This window comes from Leuresthes tenuis, unplaced genomic scaffold (assembly GCF_036924035.1).
Source record: "Leuresthes tenuis unplaced genomic scaffold, fLeuTen1.0.hap1 SCAF_22, whole genome shotgun sequence".
NCBI classification, from domain to species: domain Eukaryota; kingdom Metazoa; phylum Chordata; class Actinopteri; order Atheriniformes; family Atherinopsidae; genus Leuresthes; species Leuresthes tenuis.
Window position 1 is genome coordinate 8,434,769 of NW_027325376.1, and position 24,982 is coordinate 8,459,750.

Genomic DNA, 24,982 nt, shown 5'->3' on the forward strand with positions numbered 1-24,982 from the left:
TTATTACTGAAATAATGTAGTTTCAGTTTTTGTCTTCAGTAACAGAGTAACAAAGACTCTAATGAGGGTCAGCTTCAAAGATAACTGACAGTGATTATTCAGTTTTTCAGTTTTTTGTTGACAATACACATAGATTGGCAACTACAGTGACTGAGGGACTGATGTCATCTTGGGTATAGACATATACCCATGAAGTTTATATATATAGGTACATATACTTTAAAAAAAAAGTTTAATACCATCTATCTTTTTTTTTTTCAGGTTTATGGTCTTGAATATACACTATCTAAAGAAGAGCTTTATGTTACCTTGGTGAAATAAAGTACCTACATGCAGAGCCCTGCAGTGTCGTCTTTGGTTTTTCTGTCACAGGTACACCACCAAACTTCACCTTAAAATATCTTGCACTGACAAACCCATCTGTACATACAAGCTCACTCAACCATACACCAACATACATAACACTCGGATGTCATCGGCGCAGTTGCATGAGTATAAATAAACTGCCTTCTGACAGGCCTCGAAGGAATTGAGGCAAAATACATGTTGCTTTACAGGAGTGCTACGGAGCACGCATATAAAACAACAGCTGGCTCTAATGTGCAGCTTAATTTAAGCCATCTGTATGGAAGACAGGGATGTCAACTTCTCCCATAGTTCTCTTCTCAAGGTAGAAATTATTCTGATGACAGCTGAAATGTCACCCCTGGGATAACAATAATCACTCAGTGGCCCGAGAAAAAGCTGAGAGAAGCGAGAGAATTTCCTGTAAATTGGGACAAATATGTATTATGCAGCAGGGAGAATCATAACATGCGTTGCCTTTGGCTGACTTAGTGGTAAGAAGTTGACTCGTTGGTGTAATGAGGTCACTTCTGCTGTCTCTTTAGAATATGCTGATAAATGTGGGAGTGCCTGAGAACTTTTTTTTTTCTTTTACTGGCAGCATAGATGTGGTAGCTCTGAAGCCTTTTTAAAAAGGATTGAGAAACCTGAGAAATCCACAACGGATACATGCAGGGCCGTACGCAGGGCCCAAAAAATACTGAGGTCATGAGTCAGACCTTCGAGGCGGGTTCGGGGGAATGCTCCACTGGAAATTTCTTTAATTCCGTTATTTAAATCTGGCCATTTTCAGAGTATTAAAGAGCAAAAATAACATCATAATGACATCACATTTTAGGCTTTTTTTGTAAAACTGGTGAATGAATTTCATCAAGTCATGGATTAGGAATAAAGAACTGTCCTGGGACAGAGGGACAATATATACAAATGCTTCATATTTCCTTCAGTATTTACAATAGATAGATACCCAAGCCCTATTGCACTATCATGTTGATGATAATGCCTAAGCTGTTCACTCTTGATCTATATTTCTCTTCACGGCTCCTCTTGTTACTGCTTGGCCCAAAGATGAGCTTGGTTTGACTCAGCCTTTTCCTCCCTATCCTGTTTTCCCTTTAGTGAAGAATATAAACACAGTCAAATACTAAACTGATAGAAATTAAAACAATACGCCATTTCAACATCATGTTTTTAGATGTGTCAGAAATCTTAAAAAACTTTGAGGGCGGTGTGGAGCTTTTGAAATTTGAGGTAAAAATGGGGCATTCTGAGGCTTCCTGAAGGACCATTATGGTGACTCATGAAGTAAGGGCAAGTTACTACAGAAAATTATTTATTATTATTTTGAAAATTAACCACATGTTTTATTTTGTTTCTGTGCACGACTTCCTGTCCCGCACGATCTGCTCTGTGCAGTGTTGCTGCGTTGTGCTCCAGCATCCGGCAGAAATATCTAACAGATTCAGCATCCTACATTGAGAAATCAACACTGAATAAACGTTTGATTTTCGATCGAAGACGTCGCTGACATTTCAATTGCAAAATGAATGTTGACTCAACCGGTGGAAATTTATTGACGACCTGTACTCACTGAATTTTTTTTCTCACAGTCATCTACCTCTTAATCTACTCTCCACCCACATTTTTAGCTTGATGTGCTCCTCTTCCAGTGACTGATGTGACTGACTGACTCACTAATGGTAGCGGTAACAATATCAACGTCCGACTTGTGTGTGACAGTCACCAGACTGTTGATGACGCGCAGCACGTATGCCAAAACTGGGTCACTGTTTTATTAAACAGTCGCGCTACTCTTGGCTCTTCAAATATAAAATCACCACAATTTACGCAAAAAAATATATAAAAAAATACAGAGGACACGACCTCGGTCTCCTCTATGGTAGTTACGGCCTTGGATACATGCCATTTAAACACAGACAGGTTTAAGCCTCATGCGCAGGTTAAGCAAGAGAATGTCATCATATATGCATGCAGAGGGGGGTGATGACATAAGATATATACTGGCTAGTGTGGCAATGAAATTTGACCCTTTGATTTAGGCATTGCTGACTTTGACAATGTGGCTCCATGTGTCAGGTCTCCAGTAGCTCTTCCCACTTCAAAAGGCCAAAGTTCAAAATCTATGGTGAAATGGTGACGGAATGAAGCATATGAAGTAAAATTTAATCCAAATACCTGAAGATAAAACCGACATGAGCGCTCTCTCTTCTGCAGCTGCAACCCAAAGAAAATGCAAAAAAAGTTAGCAAAAAGTAAACAACTCAGAAAACACCAAACACCTCAAAAGTCCCTTGACAAACAGTTGGTTCGCATATGTCTTTTACCCTGAATGGCTTCCATGTGGCCGCTTTACTGTACTAAATGATGTACTGCTGCTGAGATGGTGATCCTTGTGTTATGTTCTCACATCTCTGCAGAAGACTCCTGAAGCTCTGTTAGACTGACCAGGCCCCACTTACTCAGTTTTATTGGACAGCCAACCTAAGGAGGAGTCCTAATGTTTCCACACCTCTTCTATTTCACAATCACTGAGGTCATTGTGCTCCTGGGAGCACTGAAAGGTTTAGAAATGGTTTTACACCCTTGCCCTGATCTATGCCTCACTGCAGTTTTACCGTGGAGGTCTATAGAGAGTTCCTTAACGTAATGGACTGATTTTTGTCCAGAAATGCAGTGTGAATTGTGGGGTCTGACAGACACAGATGTGTGCCAGTCTAAACTACATTCGCTCCATTGGCTTTGCAGCAGATGAACTCCAATCTAGTTCTAGTTACATCCCAAGGTTTAAGGTTAAAGCAAGCTTGATGAATCTGACCTTATTTTGGAGTGCAACAGCAGAACATCTGAACATTTTATAAACAAGAGACTTCACTTAAATTGACTTGAAAGACATAGCTTAAATATTTAATTGAGGTTTTAATTTCTAACACTTTAGTGTGCAAAAAGTAACACAGTTGGAAGTGACAATGCATTGTACATCTTCTCGAAAAAACAGAGAATACTCTTGTGTTAATTAACACTAAGATGAGACGTGGAAGGCAAGTGGGAAAATGCTTCTTACACCCTTAAACATGACATCAAGGTTCTCATCTGTTTTATTTTACACTTGGGAGATAGTTAACTTACAAACTTCTTTTATCACTGAAAAAGAGAAATGCTAGCATAAATTTAACATGCCTGCAAAACTACAGAAAGCTTAGGCTCAAAGGAGCGCTGTCAGGACTGTATTGGAGTAAATAACTAACTTAATTCTTGCAGAGGCGATATAGTCACCAGAGCCCCTGTGTGGCTTAACAGCTCTGCTCTGGTACCACGCTAAATCCCATTCAGATCAGCACCAAAGAGAACCATTTCCCTACGCCAGTGGAAATGGTCACGCCCATACCACGAGCACGCTGAAAATGACAATCAGTGTTTCTGTTTGCCAAAATTGGGCTTTTATTGTCTGCTGGCAGAGTGCACTGTGGTTTGCCATCAACAAAAACAATTAAAAAAATACATGCACATACAATTTACTTAGCTCACTGCAGATAATGTGAAAAAAATTAAAATAAAAAAATAAACTCTAGCAGAAACATAAAGAGCAAGAATTCGGACCGAGTTGGGACATTATTTTCTATTTAAATGCAGCATACTGCCAAAAAAGCAGTTGATGCATCTGTAGAGAGAAGAATTTTAATCATAAGTTGACTCTGTATTCTTAAATAAATTATCTTAGTTGTAAAATCTCAATACATCTGCTGTGTTGTGCTATTTTTTCAACTTTATAAGAGAAATGATAGACTAGAATAGCATTTTACACCACAGCAGTTGCCTCTACGTGGAGTGATGTGTTTTATGAGGAAGGTTTGTTTCCCCGAGAGATATTACTAACACGTGATGCTCCTCAATGTGAATTCACTCATCATACTCCCTTCTGAGGCCATTTGGGCATCTTTACTGCCTTCCCTCTCCACTGAAGAAAACTGGCACTAAAATCTCAATAGGGACATCTGTGTCTGTTGTGGCAATGAAATAAAAACAGTCCCAAAAAAGCGATCTGAGAACAGGTGTTAATGCTCGTCCTCAAGTGAAGCCGCTCGAGCAAATTAACGACTGACATTGTGAGTTTTACTGATGTTTGCTTTTCTGTCGGCTGCTCAGCAGACACTAAGTATTATTTCGGCTCGCTTTGCCTGAGTGCCCCTTTCCGTGCTCTGCTGTGTATTGGGGTATAAATGCATTAGCTTCAAGTTCAGCAAATATGAAAAGCTCTGCACGTGCATCATATACTATCCCAATAGTAAAAATCAAGCAGCTGACAGGCATGACACATGAAAAACATATTTTAAACTACATCGAGATTAAAGTGACTGAACTTATATAAGAAAATAAGTACTTGAGCTATCTACTGAAACTAAAGGTCAGTTTTTTAGTTTACACCATGACGATACAAAGCACGTCATTAAAAGAGCACCCACTGCTCAGATTTGGATTCAAGTCTTGTGGTAGGTGAGTCTCAATTTTGGAAGCACAGAAAGGTTTCACTCTTAAACTAAATTGAAGTAATCACATACAAAAGAGGTACTGAGTCAAATGGTCTAAAATTTCAAATTTCAACATTGCTTGAAAATTGTTGATCTGAACAGTGTTGACAAGCAGAGGAACCGGTCAACATTACTCCAGGTTATGTTTATCCAGGCTGGTAGTGTGTCAGAATATACTTCAAAGTAGAGGAGAAATGAGTTAAGTGCAGTTGTGTGTTGGTTCCTTTTTCTTCATTACCTTGTTGAGGCTCCGTGCTGCACTATCTTTACCGCCTGGCGTGAGGTTCCTCAGCTGCACGTCCAGGAGCTCCACCAATTGAACCATGGCCTTCACTGTGTATGTGATGTCACCTGCATGAAGGTTACTCTTGGTTTGCTCTGCCAGCTCTCGGGCAATGACCGCTGCTGTCTCTCCAGCTTTTATCTAAAGGCACAGATAAAGGTACAAGAAAAGCTGATCCACTCTGAATGAAATACATGATGAAGATGCATGGGAATACATCGGATAATTCAATATACAAGTATCTGCCTGAAAAATAAACACAGTTTGACCCAAATGTTTTCCCCAACTGCCGCAATGCTGCACGCGATTAATGTGCGTAAACACTCAGGTGCGTATTGTCTCACACAACTGAGTGTACTCTGGGGCCAAATATTGTATCTGCACATAATTATGAAACTACTGAAGGAATTTCCCTGGATGGCCTTCCACTTTTATGAAACAAATGCTGAACAATTCACTGTGGAAAGCAGAGAACATGTAACAAAGAGATTTTCAATACACATTTTTTTCCAAAAATATTTCAAATGGAGATTTTGGAGCTGCAGGATTAAACAAGAAAAAATATATTGGGCATTTGCAATTATGTCTAATTTTCTTTCAAGAAACAGTTCATCTTCCTGTAAGCCATTCATCAAAGCATCAAACCCACGTTGACAGTTTGTATTGGCATGTTTCTTTTTCTCACTACTGAGGTAAGCAAGCATTCAAATATCAAAGAAGACATCATGAGCCAACTACAGATTCTGGTCAGATTCTTGATCCTACCAGAATTCAGGCTCAGGTTTGCATCTCTCTCTTTCTCTTTAACATTACCTGATATTTACCTGCTTCTTCAGCTGAGTTATAAAAAGTGTTAAAAATGGGGGGGTTTAATGCAAGGATCCGTGAGCAACAAGGGTGTCAACTTTGAGTGTGAAAAGTGTTACTTTAAGTCTTATTCCTTTGAAATTGCGATTGTTAATACTGCATTCATTGTACCTCGTAAGAGGGAGTTCATATTAGGGGATTATGTAATTTTCAACATCTGTACAATAAGGACCAAGAAAAAAGATTAAAAAAAGACGCAACACCTGCAAGTTAGATTTATTTCCTTCTATTAATCAGCCACTAACAGTTACTGGCTAAGTTTAGAGTGGAAACATATGAGCTAAAAAGAGATCAGAAAACCACGTTGCCAGTGAATGCAGCATACGTGTCATAAAATCAAGACTATTTTAAAAATCAGCTTGTCATAGAATTCCAAGTGATTCATGGGAAGATGTTGATTAAATAGCATGTAGACACAGGTGGATAGGACAAAAAGACAATCAAACCCACGTAATAGGTGACATTAAATGATGCACCTCTGTACGGTCATATCAAATCAAACCTGCCTCACATAAACCTAGATGGACTGGACTAGGTGAGGCTGAGTGGAAAGCAGAGAGGAGGCAGACGTGTCCTGCAGGAGCAAATGAAACATGAGCTCTGAATATCGCCCAGCTCCCAGGCTACTAAACACCTACTAGATACCTTATCTTCAACAATACGTTTAGTAAACATTAGCTAGCTCTCTGTAGCAGCAAACTAATTGCCATGTCTGTCGCAATCTTAAAATTAAAAAGCTGAATATTTCTACATCTGACAAAATGTCTGTGCCACACACTTATTATGACTAATAATATGAAAACATGTCTTGTGAAGTCAACTAATTAAACTACTTTCAGTGTTAGCCTCCTCTTAGCCATATATTCAAATAAGAAGTTTAAATAAAAACACTTTGTGTGATGCCATGTTTTTGTTTGTTTTTTTCTCCGTAAGCTGAGGTGACAGAGAAAGTACTTTAATTAGTTATGCATCTGACTGAAAACACCCCATACTTTTTGCTTGTTGTAGACATATCTGCTGCTATATGCCTACAACTATACTGGTGGAAAACAATAAAAAAAAAGAAAAAGAAAACAGAAATAACTTACTCTGGCATCACCTGCTATCATTGCTTGTGAGTTTATTAGGGAAGGTAATTAAGCTTCTTAAATTGGTCTTCATAAAGGTGTATGCAATGGAACGTGTCTTTGGAAAATATCTTCCTCCTTAGCCTCCCTGCACTCATCTCTTAATGAGGGGGAGCCGGGTATGCTGGGTAAATAGCTCTGCTTGCCTTTTCTGTCTCTCTCTTTCTGCACGTCTGGTCTAATTTCTTTCTTGCTTTATTCTCTACATCTTCCTTTCTCATTTTGTCTACCAAACCATCCGGTAATGAGCAGTGCCACACACAGGACAACGGCTCTAGATGTAAAATAATGAAGTGCCAGATGGGCATTCCGAATCGCTGACAGGTTGATCTTCATTAAAGCCTTCCTGTCTCCACAGCGACAGGCATGCTGCTCAAGTGTGATTTCCTTTAAAAATAAAAAAGATTAATGGTGCTTTTTGCTAAAAATACAAGCATTACATGACTGTCGCAACTTTCTCTAGATTTGAACAGGTACTATTCTACATAGGAGTCACGCCGATACAGTACTTTTTGAGTCTATGCTACACTGGCAAAAGAAAACCCTGGATAAGTTTGCTGTAGTGCATTTTTCCTCTAAGCAGCAGCAGGTAGTGGAGCTTTATTGCCCTCCTGAAATGGAGCTGCTTCATACAGAAATGCACCTGATAATTTCTTTACCTCTACTTCGCTCCCCAACAGCCGTTGTCAGTCCATATCTGAAAACTGCTGTTGGTTTAATGGGCTGAGGTTTGTGCAGTTAAGTAGAACATAAGTGTTACAACATGCACGCCTCAGGGTCCTATGAGTTTAAGGCTGAACATTTCCAACATTGCCTGCAATTCATAACCTGGAACCCATCCTCACCTTCTACTCTTCTGGCTTGATTCTATTACAGATTTAAACATAGAAAGCTTTATGTGGGGCTTTGTATAATAACTCGCCCGCGGAGGTAGAGAGACAAGTCATTTGTGCTTGAGCAGTATGGAAAGCAAATAACCACTGGATCATGTTGTAGGGCAGACATGGATTAGTCCTTACCCACTGCAGTACATTGCATTGGGTTGTTTTGTGGCAGATAGTCATCTGCGTGAGAGTGATATTTACACCCTTGATTTGCACTGTGAGCTTCTTTAAATGGTAGTGAAAGAAGGGTAAAAAGGTACAGTTAAAAAAAGAAAAATTGTTACTTTTATTCAAAAGAACAATTTGTGATAATTCCTCGTGAAATTATTATTTTTTTTTAAATCGATAAAATGCACCTTTCACTCTTAACCAGACATTATGCTTTTTATTAAATGTCCTACCTTTAGATTTGTGCTATTTGTTATTATTTTTTTACCTTCTGGTTAATGATGTTGATCCAAGGGGAAGTACAGTTGCTGAAGTCAGGTCCCTGCATGTCCCAGTATCCTTCCGGGCCTATGCACGAATATGAAGCCACACCTAGAGAGGAAAAAAAAAACAGTCAATGGATTGTTGAGGACAATGTCATCACTGTTTTAACAAAGTGCCAAAGCTAAAAATACCCACGTTTTCAAATGTGCGTGTTTGTGAGCCCCTCTGAACAATCTCACACTTTTCCACATCCTTGAATATTTCTAACTTCTTTTTCTTCATCACAGAGTGATACACAGCACTTTCAGGCTTGTCAAACACGGCCCAATTCTTCTGTCTGTCAAGTCCTTTACTAATTTTCAGAACTTGTCTCAGGAAACACAATTCTAAAGTGATTAAATTAATGGAAGCAGGGAAATGTAATTGGATGGTTTTTATCTTAAATTGACTAACGTGAAGTTGCTGTCTGCTGAATGAGATGTGGTGTGGACACAATCAGTGTTGTACAATGTGCCATCTGGGCTTCAGCACCACGTGAAACAATGTGGCTATTACCCGTTAAGCCTTTCCGAACCTTTTATACCTACCTTTACCTTCAACAGTGTTAAATGTGATATTTAACTTACAGTAAATGCATTAGCCCAATATAAAAAAGCAGTGTTTATCTACTATTATTTTGCACTAAATTCAATAAATGCATTTTTCTCTTGACTGATTTCCCCATGTACCTTAAACAACTTCGAGTCTATATTTTCACTGCTGACATCAGCGGCGCTACATGCTGACATTAAATTGCCCTTTCTTGTATACAGAGGGTGGGGTGTTGTTGGAAGGTGACACAGTCTGCATTAACAGATATAAATTCTGATTGACATATAATTTCCTTTCCCGGTCCATCTCAGACAGCCTCGTGTTTGATGGGCTTATAAGATAAGTGACTCTGCATATCTTCCTATATTGAAAGAGACGAGGAAGGGGCATGAAAGCGAGAAGGAGAGAGAGGAGAGGGGAGTCAGAGGAGGTTAGGGGGAGACAGAATGACAGCAAGCGAAGAGTGGTAGATGGAAGGGGAGCTCGAGGAACTTTCAAAGAGTGGCAGAGGAAGCTCACATAGCCATGTTCTGCTTGTCAGTGTCGTCTGAAGTGCGATGGCTTTGAAGAGTGCGCTAAGAGGAGGTAGGGTATGTGTTCCTCTTATCTTGCCATGTGATGGCTGTTAGTGAGGTCTCGACGGGTGCTGGTGTTGCCCATTAATGAAGACTGCATGTATGTGTGAGTTCCCCAGTCGGTGTGCTGATTGAGAAAAAAAAACAGATTTTTTAGGCTTCAAGCTGAATTTGATCGCACTAGCACAGAGCCTGCTCAGGAGTGCGAATAAAGTTTACAACTGTAGTGCTCACACTGAGACTATATGCAGGCACTGCGATTTACCAATTTGCCTTTAACACCTCATATGCATGCAACTGGTTGTGGTGAATATGAAAGATGCTCGAACTGTTTTGAAAAGAGAACATCTGTAGAGCTACACTCACTCACTGGATATTTCTCATTGGGATTAAAGATGAGATGCATTACTTGAGCCAGTAGAGCAGATATAATGCTATTTGGGGAAGTTGATAAATAAGGAAACTAAAAGACTCCTCACAACAGTTGCCCGCTTTGCCATTGTCGAGTTTCACGCAGTGAGATGCACTGATTTTATAACTGCATCCACATTTCATAGCTCTGCTTCCCACAAGATGAGTGAATTCATTGGTGATGGTGTCAAATGTGGCTCCAATTTATGTTCACAAAAAGAATCTGAGAACTGCTAATCAAAATTATTTCAACTTGACACATGACTTTCTTTGGTCTCTAATAAACAGTCAGAGGTAGACGTCACACACGTGGATGTGTTAAATGGACATAAATCAGGCCTTAAAAAAAAGGCACCGTCTTCAGTTTAATCCAATTGGTTTGATTCATATAACGCAGTTTGTGTTAACACACTGTTAGTTTAAATGCAATAATCCTGATCGGCAATAGGAACTCCCAAGAACAAAATTTAAAGGTTATCTTTTGGTGAGGTTTGGGCTTAATTCCTTCTTAACTTTTTTGAATCTTGTTACATTATGAACTGTTCCCTTTGATCAGCATTGTGATTTTCTAACTTTTTTCAGTTCACTGCACTCTTGTCCTTGTTCTCTTAGCATTGCTACAAAAGCAGATGTGGAACAACATGTAAAGAAACAAGGGTTGGATGCCTGATGAACAAAGCACAACAGCCCTTTCAACGAGCAAGTAATTAATCTAATCTACTGTGAGCTGAAAGATAGGATATCATTTTGGGAGTGTGGTGTACTTGTTACCAGTTTCCAGACAAATGCAATAGTATGCTATCTTTAGCCCTGCATCACAGAGGCAGGAATAAAGAGAAAGGAGGGAGGACAGGAAACGAAAGAGTGAGTGCTGCAGGGGGAGTGTAAACATAAACTAAACACACCACCAACCACCAGTGAGGCGAAGAGCCTCACAGCAGACAGGGTCTCCTGAGGAGATTATTGACATCCTTTCAGAAAGAGGAGCAACATATAAATTTCATAGGCAGAGCTAAGAGTAAGTTTTAAATAGATGCATGCATGAGATTTTGGATAATTAATCAGACATCTTACAGTGAGGATAGAAAGGTCGGTGGTTTGTGTCATGGTTCCATCTATGTGCCACCACTGTCATTACATGACAGAGGTGCTTATAGGGCATTTTAGGGATAATGGAGATGGTCTGGTGAAGTCTGTTACGTTTATGTGCTGAGGTGAAGAATGAAGGAGGAAATGCTGGTGGAAGTTTATAAGCTCCAAAGTGCTTCTACACACTTTGTACAATGCAACCAAACTATGAATTGAACAATCCCCCCCAAAAGATTACGAATAGCGAGCAAAGTGTTAGATTAACAAACAGCTGAAACAAAGGGAAAAACACAGAGTTTGATTAAAGCAACAACATGTTGACTGGTACAGAATAGCAGTGATGTGAATATTGTGTCAGACTAACAGGAGAACTGAACCTGTTAAAGGTGAAGCTGTGAACTTGTTAGTCAATCAACCCTTTTGTACATGGGGTCCTGAGCTTTAAAAAAGCCAAAGCAGAGGAGTCCTGAATTTAAATGGGCAAAATAGAATTTTGTGTATCGAAAGAGTGAGCAACATGATACTTTTTTCAGACTGCTGAAACCTTTTCATAGTTCTTATGAGCGGAGGAGGAGGCAGCAACCCCCCCTCCACCCTGCAAACAATTGCAATTCATTGAAACATATTTTTAAGCTCCTTCTAGAAGGACTCTACTTGTGATAAACTTGATCCAGGCTGATCTAGATGAAGTAGATAGTGGTTGGATGACTGAATAAACATGAATAAAAAAAAGTTCATAATGTTAGTCTCTAAAATACAAAAATTCTACAAGTCGGGCTAACTTTAAGGAGCAGTTAATGCCCCTCAACATATGATCTATGTTTCAAATACCTGATTTTAATTAGAAAAAAAAAGAAGAAATAAATTGCCATACCTATAGTGCCAGGTGGGCAGGGCATTTTGGCTATCATTCCCTGCTTGGTCTTTGGCCAAGAGATGTCCATCATCAGAAGGGGGTTGCAGTATTCCACCCTGATATTAGGAAGCTTGGAGGAAGGTGGTGCTCTGTCATCGCCGTCTGGCTGCAAACCATCCACGAGTGTCTGGACTGGAGTCGCATTAATTGATGTAGTCCGAGGCAACTGAGCCAGTGCAGTCGTGGTAGGCATCTTGGTAGTGGTGGTTCTGACTGTTGTTGTCATGGTAACAGTGGTAGGTCGAGTAGTGGTTCTCGTAGTTGAGGTTGCGGTATCCATGTATACCATTATGGAGGAGGAAGTTTCTGGTATGTTGAAAGAAGAAGAGGATAAAGATAAGGGAGATAATTCAAGATTAGAATAAAGAGGACTCTCTTTTCCAGTGGTACTTCATTTGCATCTAAGAAGCAATATATATTTTTTTACAGCAGAAAAAAGGACAGTGTACACACGAGGAACCTATTATTCCCTCCTTTCCATGTGTCAGTTTAAGAGAAGATAGTTCAAAGAGGATCAAGAGGAGCTGACAGGTGTGACTAACATGAACGAGCATGGTGTCTAGTTTGGGACCCCTGCCGTCTAATCTAACACACACACACCACGGAATGCGCAAACTTCCAGCTGTGCAGTCTAAATGTAGCTGTTGACGAGGGCATATCTCTGCAAGTCAATTGCTGGGTTTTGTAAGTGCATGCTATTTCTGGGTCAGCTGGGACAAACTGGAAAACCCATTTCCTGAATGTGAGTCCTCCCTGTGGTTACACTCCAGGAGTTATTCGCTAATGACGCTGTTTACCTGAGCTCTTGGGGGGGGTCGTAACAACAGCACATGCGGACGATGAGATGCGCCCATATGCTGGCTCAGTTATTCTTCTCCTCCCTCTCAAATGCACATGCAGCACCTCAAGTGCCTGTCATCAATCATGACATCTACACGCCTTATTCTCTTTCCTTTGTGCATCTGATTGGAAAACGGGGGTCCCGTATGAAAGAGTGGACTATGTTAAGCCATAGAGAGTCAGGGGAGACACAGGGTGGTTATATTTCATGTAATATCTTCAAAAAGTTTTTCATGACTCATTGTGCATTTGCATTGCTGTTTTTGCACAAAAATATCAACATGCCTACATCTCTGTATGTTAGGATCTAATTATAGTGTGCAGTTCAAAAGGGGAAAGCGTCCTACAACCCTTTAAATGAATGAAGGAGCACTTTAAGACAGACAGACACACACACACACACACACAATTTGGACCTTCACAAAAATGCAATTTGAGATAGCTGTCGTTTCCGCCTAGTGCCCAGATACAATCAAAATGACAGAAGTGACAAATGATCCTAATCTTTGTTTGAAAGGAGAGCAAAACAAAATTTAATGAAGGTCAATTTTGCGTTGGCAGGTTTAAAGGACATCACATCCAGCAAGCTCAGACAACAGAAATCCAGTTCAATGAGATTCAATTTGCAATTGGACAATTTCTCTGTATGTTAAGGTAAAATAAGACATAAAATAGTGCTGCAGTTTGGAACACAGAGGCTCATGCAGGCCGTAATGACACCCGGCTACTATCAGCAGTCAATGCATTCCACGCTTGACAGCATTCAACGACTGCCAAAGTTGATTAAATGGTTTGCCACATCAGCAAGAGCGGTGGCTGATTGAGCATTTGTTTTCCAATGCTAACAAAGGAGTTTGCTGTGTTTTTGAGATCTGCGGGTATCTTGGACACTCCTGTGAAGACACTCCATCAGTTAAGTGGAACTAACAAAAATCTTACTGACTTGCACTGTACAATAAAGACACGCAGAGCCCTAATTTCAAAGTATTTGGTAATAAGTTACCGTATTTAACGATATAAGGTTGAATTACAATGGGGAAAAAAAGAAAAATGCTTAAGTTAATGATGAACAGAAAAAACAAAATCAACCAGACTTTTTCTAAACCGTTATAGAAAACGCAAACACTATCATAGGCTAGCATAAAAGTCACATGATCACACAATTGTAGACACACAGGCACACACACAGACCCAGATGATTATTTTAAACTGCACCCACCAGCAGGGCTTTAAAAAGAAAATCACATTAACTCTCAAAGTATTTAGCATTTCCACCAGCCACCCAAACATCACCATTTACATTCTAAAGCCACTATCAATAATCATCATCAATCTGCTCCACAGCAGCCTTCAGCGGCAACGATCATGAGATCAGGCGGGGGAAATATCTTCAGGGACACCAGTCTACCTATTTGATTATTATTGAAAAATCTTATTCATGCATCTTTGAGAATAAATAATGATAATGTTAAATATTATACAGTAAAAAGGATACCACGAGGGTTCATGATGAAAGTCTGATCATGGAAATTCTCCACTCATATGAAGGTCAGCACAGGTTATAGTGCACCAGCATCAGATAAGCTAAAGCCTAACAGATGCGCAGAGGGCCTTTTAGGATAAGCAAATTACTGTCCCGGTCAGGGCAGCTGATTTTGGAGCGATTATGACGGTGGTAGCTTTTTGATGATGCTCGCTGTCGCTTAGCTGTCCTAAGTGCAAGGTTTTACAATGGGAAAATATTTGGTCAAACCGATGAGCTTTTTTTTTTCTTAGCATCATAAAATGAAGCTGGAGAGTTGTTGCTGAAATTTAATTCTCTCTTCCTCTCTGAAGGCTAATATCAAATTAATTACCTAATTATTTGAAATTCAATTACATTCTTTTATGTAACCTGACTGAAGCCTGATGTATGTCATCCTGTAACACCCAGACTGAGCAGACTGTCTAATGCATATAATGACTAATGCATATAATGATTCTGATTTATTAAACAACAAATCATCTGCAGCATGGCTGCAAAGCCCCAATTTTTGGAAGTTTTACCTCAACCTGAAAATGTAAATAAATATTCTCACTATAAAAGACTTAGCTAATTTAGATGGAACTAATAATGATTCTAATAATTTACAAGCTGCTTTAAATGCAAAACTGAGGGGTGTAATTATTTAACTGACAACAAGACTAGCAGTAAATACAACCATCGAGGCTGAATACTGTGTGCTGATTAGGTTTCGTGAGGCATATGAGTTGTTGCGAGGAGAATGGTTGTTATTTTGCGGTGATTTTGATTCATAGGGACCTGATTGGAATATCACGAATGTACTTGTGTAGCTTTGACGTAGTTCCTCCAAGCATCTACTGTCCTAAGACAGGAAGTTGAGGATAATTTCTTAAAGACAAATAAAAGTAGATCATTTTGGTTTACATATCCTTCGGAGCTAATTATAATGATATGAATTACCATTCCACCTCTTTGAACTTTGAAGGTTGTATGGCAGTGCTGAGAAATATGACTTGCAGAAATGTCTATCACAGCGTGAGGTTAATTCAAAGTCACCATGAACCACGTCTAGAATGTAATTCCATACTTCTTCATGATCCCATCGAGTCTGCAGTTAAATTATCTTTCAGAATGTTCTGTCGACATACAGCATGGTAAATACACCTGCAAAGACACACACAAGAGACAGAACAGGAGCGGAAGAGACAAACGTGTCCTTGAGCGGACTTAAATGTCTTTTCCATGAGATGAGCACACGGGGCAAAAAAATATAATAATAAAGCCAGCAGCAGACAGCAGCCACAGTCTGCAGGCTCTATCGCCTTGGAGACAACACAAGGACATTTTGTTTTGCTTTGCCAGCTTTCCCAATCTATCCAATGGGATGAACTGAAAGAGGGAGGAAAAAAAATAAAAATTAGCTCAAGAGCACCAGAGAGGTGAACAGGTCTTTGCTGTGCCCAAAGGAACTGTGCCCTTACAGGACAATTTCAATGTATGATGCATCTTTAGTTGAGAGTTTTATAATGTGTTTGGGGGTACACACACAGCAACCAAACTGCAGAGCACAAAGAGGACACTACAATGTTATTACTCATGAAATGTTCTCTTACTCGTGCTCTTAAATAACCGTGTCCTCGGGGGGATATGTGACAATACAAACAGCTTTATTAATCCCACTAGGAGCGGTTTTCTTCTGATATTTCTGCCAATGATATAAGACAAAGATAACATGATCTCAGACCTAAACTTCCTCTCATTTCCTTTGATGTTTAAGAGACAAGTACATTCTCAGTAGAAAAAAAAGGAGATTAACATGAATAACTGCCATTTATAAAATATTCATCATTTCCAAGCTTTAGGGCCTGAGACGTTCCTATACCAAAAACCAGAAACCTGCTCATTCATAAAAGAAAGTAGCAAACTTCTGCATGCACTCCAGCTTCCTTTCTCATTGAAACACCAGCTTCGCTCATCATTTACGCTCCACCTCTCCCCCCTCGCTAAACGCGTTAAGTCTGTTTCCACCACACACATTTCTTTGTGCTTCATTTCAAAGCATTCATCTCTAACTAATTAGCCTCTCTCTCTGTGTTCCAGGGATCGTGGCTTCAACAATTAGATAAGCCAGCTCTACTTCGCTCCAGGAAAGAAAACTGCAATACTGTTATGAAATGGATCCGGTTTATACAACTTGCCATTTCCGCATCAAGAGCGAGCTCGTCGGCTCAGGGAAACTACTGTAGACCAGAGTTCAAACAAGTCTGAAAAGGCCTTTTGGGGAGGGAGAAAGAAAAAAAAGCATCAGACAATAAAATGACACTTCCAGCCTCGTTCTGAACCCAATTACATCCTAATTTTAGTTTTTGAACCTTTATGCATGGTTACATCTTCAGCGGGAACTTTTACAGAATGGAAAAGGGTTGTACAGTCTATGTGTGATGTCACCCATTAAATTTCTACAACCCTGTTTAACGCCTGCACGACAGAATTTGAGGCTGCCGGGACACACATTTCTAGACCGAGGACATCCTGAGGCTAAACTCCATGGTCACGGTTGTTACCATGACTATAAACGTGTGTCATTTGTCTGGTTGATACGTTAACTACTGCTTGCACTTAGCCACTCTGTCTACTTCTAATTTCACAAGATTGAATGTTTTTTCAGGAACAAGTTGCAAAAAACAAGTGAAACTGTGATGACTGATATGAACAAGCTGAATTAATAATGCCCCTTGTGATGTCCACATTATCCACATTATAAAACAAATGGGTGGGAAACAACAGGCCAGTTAAAGAAAGAGTGTAAAGCTGCAAACTTGATCAGCACATACAAGCTCACAGTGAATTCTCCAGAGAATGCTAAATTCACACATGGGCTCAATCTGACAAAATCTGGACTTACAATAAAGGAGCTAGCTGGATACATTCCTCAAAAAGTCTATTAAGTCTGGTAATGACTTTTTGTGTCCAGTCCACCCCCACAGCCGTGACTCAGGGTGCTCATCCTCCCACCTTGAAGTCAGAACTCTCCAGCTCCAGCTCCCCTATGTGTCAAAGAGTCTTTGGGCAAGACATCGAACCTCACATTCCTGGTCAAAGTTGTGTAATTTTAGATGAAAAAGAACTTGTTACAGAACATACACAGTTTGTAATAAGAAATGCTATGTAAGCGCTGTGTAATTGTGGAACATTTACGGTACTATTCACGCACAGCTTCTCCACAAAGCGTCTCGGCCTTAGGCCTGCAACAAGCCAAGATGGAAGGTTGCTAGCTGTAGCCTTGTGTGTCCAAAAGTGATTGATGTTAAAAAAAAGGAAGAAAAAAAAATCTTACTGAAATGTTCAGTCAAAAAATAAATAAATAAATGCCAACGTTGAGTTTCAGCAGAAATAACTGCTGTATCATGTTAGCAGTTTTTTCTAAACTCTTATCTGATAACGTCAACATTGTAGATTAAATTAGATCCATGTGTAACGTTAATCTTACAGAACAAAAGCAAAGATCAGCTGAGTAAAAATGAAATGTGACCCGTTAACCACAAGTGGTTTGATAATTCTCAGCCAGCAGCCATGTGAGAAGTCATTGAGTTTAAATGTTATCTCTGACCAAAATTATTTACGTCTCATAAAACCCGTACCTGCCTCATGATTTACACAGCTTATCAGTTTCTTTGTGTTTAGCTCATACAGTCCTGCCAAAATTCTACACGTAAATGGTCGGAAAATAAAATGATGAAAGTGCTGTCGTTTAATATTATCTTTTGCAGTAAGCCCAGAAATCCATCACTGTGCACAACTGGGATGTGAAAAGGTTGAAGTGGTGCTGGCGGTGGGGAGGAGGCACGGTAAATTATGCACCCGTGCATCCAGTAATGCTTCGATATCATCTGACATGATGAGAACCATAATGGATGGGACCTATGCATTGTTTGGCAATTAATTTCTTCTTCCCAAGCTCTTTTCCCTGGACTTGAGAGGGCATCAATGGAGGTCAGACAGTGCTGGGAGAGGTGTATGCACTGGGCTGATATGTATGCACACATGGACACGGGCCTGGGGAGCCGCTCGCTATATTTGCAATAAATGACAGAAGAGACGGGAGCTAAGCCTGCTGGCATAGAAACTACACCCAAGGACTGTGTGCTGATCTGCTGCACAGATTTGCTAAAAGAAAATGCATGCAAAGACAAAATTAAAAGTGGTGTTTTAACCTAATGTGCTTATCTGTGTTTGAAAAAGAAGGTGTTGCTGATTTAATTTTCATTTAATTAGATTTCATACACTTGGAGTCTCAAAATTCCAGATAAAAATATAATATTTCAATTTATCATGCATCTTCACATCTTTTGCATTCATACAGTACATGGAGAACTGTATGAGACGTGCATTAATACCTCACAGTCCTCTGAAATCCTTATTTAGCAACTTCTAATATTCATCTTTTCATCTTAAAAAAAACTGAAAAATGAACAGAGGAATATACTGGATTCAGTTTTTGCACTAATAGCCCAATCCCAAGTCTTTCAGGCTTCCAACAAGGCCAAACATTGTCAAATCTATCCAGGAAAGCAAAAGGGGGGTAGGGTGAGGGAGGACATGCTCCTCCAGGGTCTCACCATTTGCCAAGAAAACCTAGAGTGAGGCTTTTCAAAAGACTGTCAACCAAATATAGAGTGGGCCAAATGGATGGGGCAAAGCTGTGTGGAGAAAGTAACTCTGATGATAAAGAGAGTTTAAAATGCTTTAGAGGCCTCTGTTCAGAATCGGCCGGCCGATTGGTCAAAATAAATCACTTTGAGCGTGTGCGCAACCAAGCCTGTTAAATTTAATGTGGCCGTTCTTGGGGCTCTGAAGAAACTGGTTACCAAACTCACACGCAAATATATACACAAAATCAGGATTATGAAAAAGGAAGCACTGAACACACTGACTTACACTCTCTGGTATGATCAAAAACACCACAGCTGATTGTCTGAGGTGACAACTTGGGTGAGACTTCTGGCATTTTTAAACAAACAAGTGAAAGAAACTGTAATGCTGCTGAAGCTGACTTTCGTCAGTAGGGGTATGAGTTCTTCAGTCCTCCTACTTTACATATGTTTTCCTTACATTCGTACATTCCAAGGGAGACAAATGGGGGATTGCTTGAGAAGTTGCCTGCCAGTCCTCTTAGCTACACCGATGATCTGGGTGGGATTTCTAGATCAGGGTAGAGCTGTCACAGCCATGGATGGATAGATGAAAATCATGTGAGATTTTAAGGGCTATGACACGTACAAAATGCTTGCTTCACTGTGAAACACTTAGAACATGGGCATGCCTGCTCAAATTGACAAATATTTTGTTCACATCCCCTATCACAAAAAAAAACTAAGATCTCAGACCAGCACATACAGAGACAAACAGGTTCAATGATTTTGTGGAACAGTGTTAAAAAGAAATTCTGACATGGGGGAACAGAGCTCAAACACTGTTTCTAACAAAGACCTGCCTTTTTTCATTAAAAAGGAATTGTGTTGCACCACTAAAGATGTTCTGTTAGAAGCGTGTGTCCATGGGTTTATTTGTGTGCACTTTCATCCTTAACCTTGCAATTTCCCCACAAGAAAACTGCCCTCTGCAAGAGATGTGCCAGGCAAGTGATGAGTGCATAGCTTTGAAAATAAGCATGTATACTACATTACCAAGCTTCAACATCAAAAAGGACCTCATGCAGAGTGAGGCCATTTTTTTTTCTTTTTTGACTGTAGCAGCATTTAGCTTGAATTACTCTGAGCTTTGTAATCAAGAACAACCTACCACAACGAGAGGTTACTACAGGAATCTATATGATAGCTTATCAACAAAGGCAATGGCAACTACTTGACAGGAAGCACACATCGTTCCTTTTGGAGCAATGCAACCAGAAGTAAAAAACGTTTTTGCCTTTAAGAGCACACCAAGTCAGAGTCAGATTATCTACAGCGACTCTGCCAGTCCGCATTTACTGCTCAGACAGTGTTAATCAATTTAGCATGTGTCAGGCTCTTCCAAATAGAGCCAAGTTGGTCCTGAGCATTCAAAACATCGGCTGTTTCAGCATGAAGGTCGGGGTGCCACGTCTGCCGCCTCCCTCCAGGCCAACAGGGCTGGCGCCATGCCCTTACCAGATGGCAACATGTGGCAAAATTACAGCACGGCTAGACAATTAATGTATCCATGACACCAACTGGGCTGCATCTGATCAACCGATCATGAGTCAACAAAACAATCATCCAAAATTAAAATTAAAAAACACCATAGGTTGACTGAAATATGAGAAGATTCATCTAAAAATCCATCCAAGACTCAGACACAGTCTAATAATATGGGATTCAACTAAGAAAACTGCATATGAGTTGACACATACAGATTGGCTTACAACAGAATATCAGTGCTATTAGTGGAGTCAATTCGCCTTATGCTCAACATGGTAGGCAACACAAAGTCTTTAAACTTAAGGCTTGGAGAAAATAAACACTAAAGTTAATGGATAGAAAAATCTATTGAAAGTTTTCGGTAGAAACAATTTGGTAGAAAACTCCATGTCCAGAACCAGGACATGCTATTTAATGATCTCAACTGTAATAGCACATTGCAGAGACTACAGCGCAGAGTGACTATCACTCTGAACAGCTAGTTCATCTTTGCCTATGATGATGACCAGCAACATTAACTATGATACCTGATGGTGTGATGAGCATCGACAGTGCAAAATGCATACGAAAGATGGGTCTAGCTCCAATGAACCTCTCACAAGAGCGTAGCCATTTTTATGTAACCTCAAATTTGGAAATTTGGTTGTGGCTGTTAGGATTTCTTTAAAAACAGACATTAGGAGCAAGACGAACATCTGACTGAATACGTTGCAATCTGTTAGCGGGACCATAATTTACAAAATAATCATCCTGCTGTGTTAAAGAATTCAAACGAGCAATTGAGACCATAAACCCACTATAAAAAGCTTTTCTAGTTTAATAAGAAGAGTGGAAAAAGGGCAAACTTCTGTCTCATGCAAGTTAATGTCTTTTTACAACTACAGTAGTCAGCAGGCAGGGAGCATTAAACAGAAAAGAGGATTGGGGCACTCCTGCCCGAGCAGCATTTCTTTAGACCTCATTTTTTGAACTTGTGGGCTACATCAGAGCCTGTTTGGAAACAAGATGGTGCACTCATGAGTCTTTACCTAAATTACTCTTTCACTGAATAGCTCTGAGGAGATATCAAACAAATGGGAAAATGGTGTACATTTTCAAAGCGACAAGAAATCAGAAGGAAAATAGCTGTTTTAAAAACCTGTGTGTGCCTCAGCAGTTTGCACTTGTGATATCTGGAAATTAAAAACACATGATACAAATTTGACCCATATATATATTTATGTAAATACCGAGATTTACGCTAGCCCAATTAACCTCTATAAAATAAAACTGTTCAAGACAAATAAAAGCACTAAATAACGTTCTTATTCCTTAAAGTGAACCCACTCACTTCAGAGGTAAAAACTATTGTCTACAATTATTGCAGCTCATATTTCGTTACCCTAACTAGCTCTATAAAATTATATAATATTTAGTATTTTCTAAATCTATCTAAATATGGTTAAAGGTGCTATAAGAGGTAATCATTTCGTTTGAAAGTGTTGATGAAGAGAGACACTGTTTGTTTTAATTGTTTTTTTCTCACACCAGTTTTGATAGCTCTTTGTGTTCTGAAACTATCAAATTTGCTTGAGCTGAGTCATACGGTGATGGAAGTGGTGAGCAACAATCTAAAAAGGTGGATATGGAGAGCTGGGTCACGGGCAGTGATGTTCCTCAACTGTCAGAGAATCAACAACCACCAAAGAGGTCACTGTGGCCTTCGTGAAAATCATGCACTTTTCATTCATGTTTTTTGTTCTTTTATGCTTTTGAATAATGATGGTCCAATTTATTCTTGTTGTCCTTGCACGTTCTGCACTCAATGTGATCATGAAAAGTGGGAGAGAGCTCTTCCATGTACATACTAACAGTTGCTTCCAAGTACACAAATTTGTCACAAATTCAGTCAACTTAATTATCAGCCGAGGTATTATGGAAGCACTCTCAGGTGTTGATCAGCTGTCCTTGAAAAAAGCATTTCTTTCATTTATCTCAAATATTTCTAAATTTTTATTTTTGGTGTTGCAAAAAAAAAAAAAAGAAGATTGTTTTAGAATGTTTCCAGCAATTCCAAAAAACATTACCCTGTCCATGACGAATGCCCTGTAGTATGTACTGTGCCCTGGTGCCTGTGGTTGGTTGCTGGCCCCAGCTGTGGCTCTGGCCTTGCCTCTGCCGCTCTGTTGCTCATATACCATGCTCCACTGGTGTGGCAGGTCAGGCATGCTCATGGGATCGGAAGCACGAGTGGAGAGCACTAGTGTTAGCCCGATCAGAGAATGACACCTCTCTGAGAGTGCTAACAAGCACTGTGATCATGACACTGGATCAGATTTCACAAGCTCATGCAGGCAGCAAATGAGAGACGCTCTTGGCTTTGGAGTCTGGTGTTCTGGCATGTTGGCTCATTAAGTCGCATTTTCGCCCTCAATGAATGACTTTAAATGCTTTGACTGATCATATCAGAGGTTTGCAGAAGTCTGTCAGGAACACTCGCATCGGGATGTTTAAAAATCCCCATCTCGCAGTCTTTTGCAGGTCCGTCAAAGTTTCTGATACTTTCTGTGTCAGATATTTACAGTTTACCTAAGCCACGTCTTGCTCTCTAATCTCTTCTCACCTCAGTGGAGTTGCAATCAAAAGAAGAACAAACGCCAGGATGCAGCTGCAAATAGAGACTAATTTGTGTGCAGTGAAGTGGTCCCATGATGCTAAATCAAACAATTTGGTTGTAATTGTCCTGGCAGGTCAAAATTAGGCAACTCCGGGGACAAGTGTGCAGAAAATTCTAACACTTGCTTCACTCTAAATTAGTCTGGAAGTTGATCAAACTACTGTATATGGTTTATGATTCAGGGTCCATTCAATCATGCTTTTATTCATTATCAATCTGTTTATCTGACATTTATATTTGTGCTCTGACTCCATCCATCCGCTTAATGCAAAATTTTACTATCTATATTCATGCAGTAGGCTTTTTGGAGAGCAGCCTATTCTGGGCAGCCAAACATTTTTCACCAGGTCTTCTATTGAACGTGTGTGTATGTGTCCATGAAAGAATGTGTGAGCATTGTGTATCACTGTTAGGACGTGAAAGATTATTTAATACAGGAAGTACATAACAACAGCATTTCACTCGCCTTAACTACAACAAATTATCTTATATGTAGCTGTGTCTCTTCAAAACCAAACACTATAAGCATGGTTGCTGAACAATTGAATATATTATAGGCTGTGTTTGAGTGGGATTCTGTACAAAAAAGATTTGGGGAGCAGTAGCAGTCAGCTAAGGGAAAATATATTCACCTGGCAAGCAGAGGGTAGAAAAAGCTCCAGAGGAGAAAGCAGAGTACGGATTTCACAGTCAAATAACTTGTGACATTTTTTGACTAGAGCTGTTGATGAGATAGCACAAAGAATTATCTTGGTGTGTTAAAACTGGTTCTATTTTCCTGTTGCATGCTTTGCAGCAAGCACCAATTCACAAATTGAACAATGGATTGGAGAAATGAGCCATTTCAAAAGATACTTAGGAATTTTTCGGTTGGCAGTACTTCTCAACAGCTGAAGTACAAAAGATGTCAGATGTGGCTGAAACACAACTTGTGGACAAAATGTGTCAGTATTACGGACCCAAGGGGTCACGATCATGGAAATTTAGGATTATCTAGCCTTTGTTTTGATGCCTGAAAAATCCTGTCCGCAAGCAATATCACGAGCAATGATGAACACATGAATCCTACAAATGGTCAAAAGAGTAAAACGTCATAAAACTTTTCTTGAAACCACAGATATTCAATGTCAACATCTGTCATTTTGATATTTGTTGACCTTGTGTCACATTGGGCGTATCTCTTGACTGTTGCCACTGCCACTGTTGCCACTGTCATCTCACAGCAAAAATAAAATTCTAGTCTGAATCTTGGCTGGGCTTTTCTCTCTTGATTTTGCATGCCTTTCGTATGCCTGCATGGGTTTTCTGATGATCTGGGGTTTCCTCGCGTAGTCATAAAGCATGTATGTTTGGTTAATTGGTGAATGGCTGTAAGTCAGTAATGTAACGGCATCCAGCTCCTTGCGACCCTCAACTGGATGAAGCCAGTTTAAAAAATGTATTAATGATCTGGGGTGGTAAAAGGTTAGGAAAAGATCAGTGTTTGGACTGGAGCCTATCAATACACAGAATATGTCCTATTTGACAAACTGGAAGAGATACCAAGCTCGTTTGACTGAGAAACGTTGAGAAGATGCCTATTCTTACTTTCTGGAAATTAATTAACTGACAACACTTCTTTCTGGCAACCTTTTATACTAATTCAGCAACAATATCTGTCAGTGTATAACTTTGCTTTACTTCCATTTTTGAAATGCAGAAGCAGCACAATGAACAAAATCAACATTCCCTACATC

At 39.7% G+C, this 24,982-nt stretch overlaps 1 protein-coding gene across 2 annotated transcripts in view; it reads right to left on the reverse strand.

Annotated features, from left to right (window-relative positions):
- Positions 1-24,982, reverse strand: part of LOC140281739 (adhesion G protein-coupled receptor L3-like) — a 210,075-nt gene that overhangs the window by 58,834 nt on the left and 126,259 nt on the right. Inside the window, exons 7-10 of one of the 2 annotated variants that reach the window (XM_072376227.1) lie at positions 12,026-12,373; positions 8,490-8,593; positions 5,131-5,316; positions 2,542-2,580 (exon numbers count right to left, since the gene is read on the reverse strand). In XM_072376227.1, coding sequence (XP_072232328.1) covers positions 2,542-2,580; positions 5,131-5,316; positions 8,490-8,593; positions 12,026-12,373 — 677 coding nt within the window. The remainder of the gene's footprint in view (positions 1-2,541; positions 2,581-5,130; positions 5,317-8,489; positions 8,594-12,025; positions 12,374-24,982) is intronic. The other variant, XM_072376228.1, reaches the window with a different exon arrangement.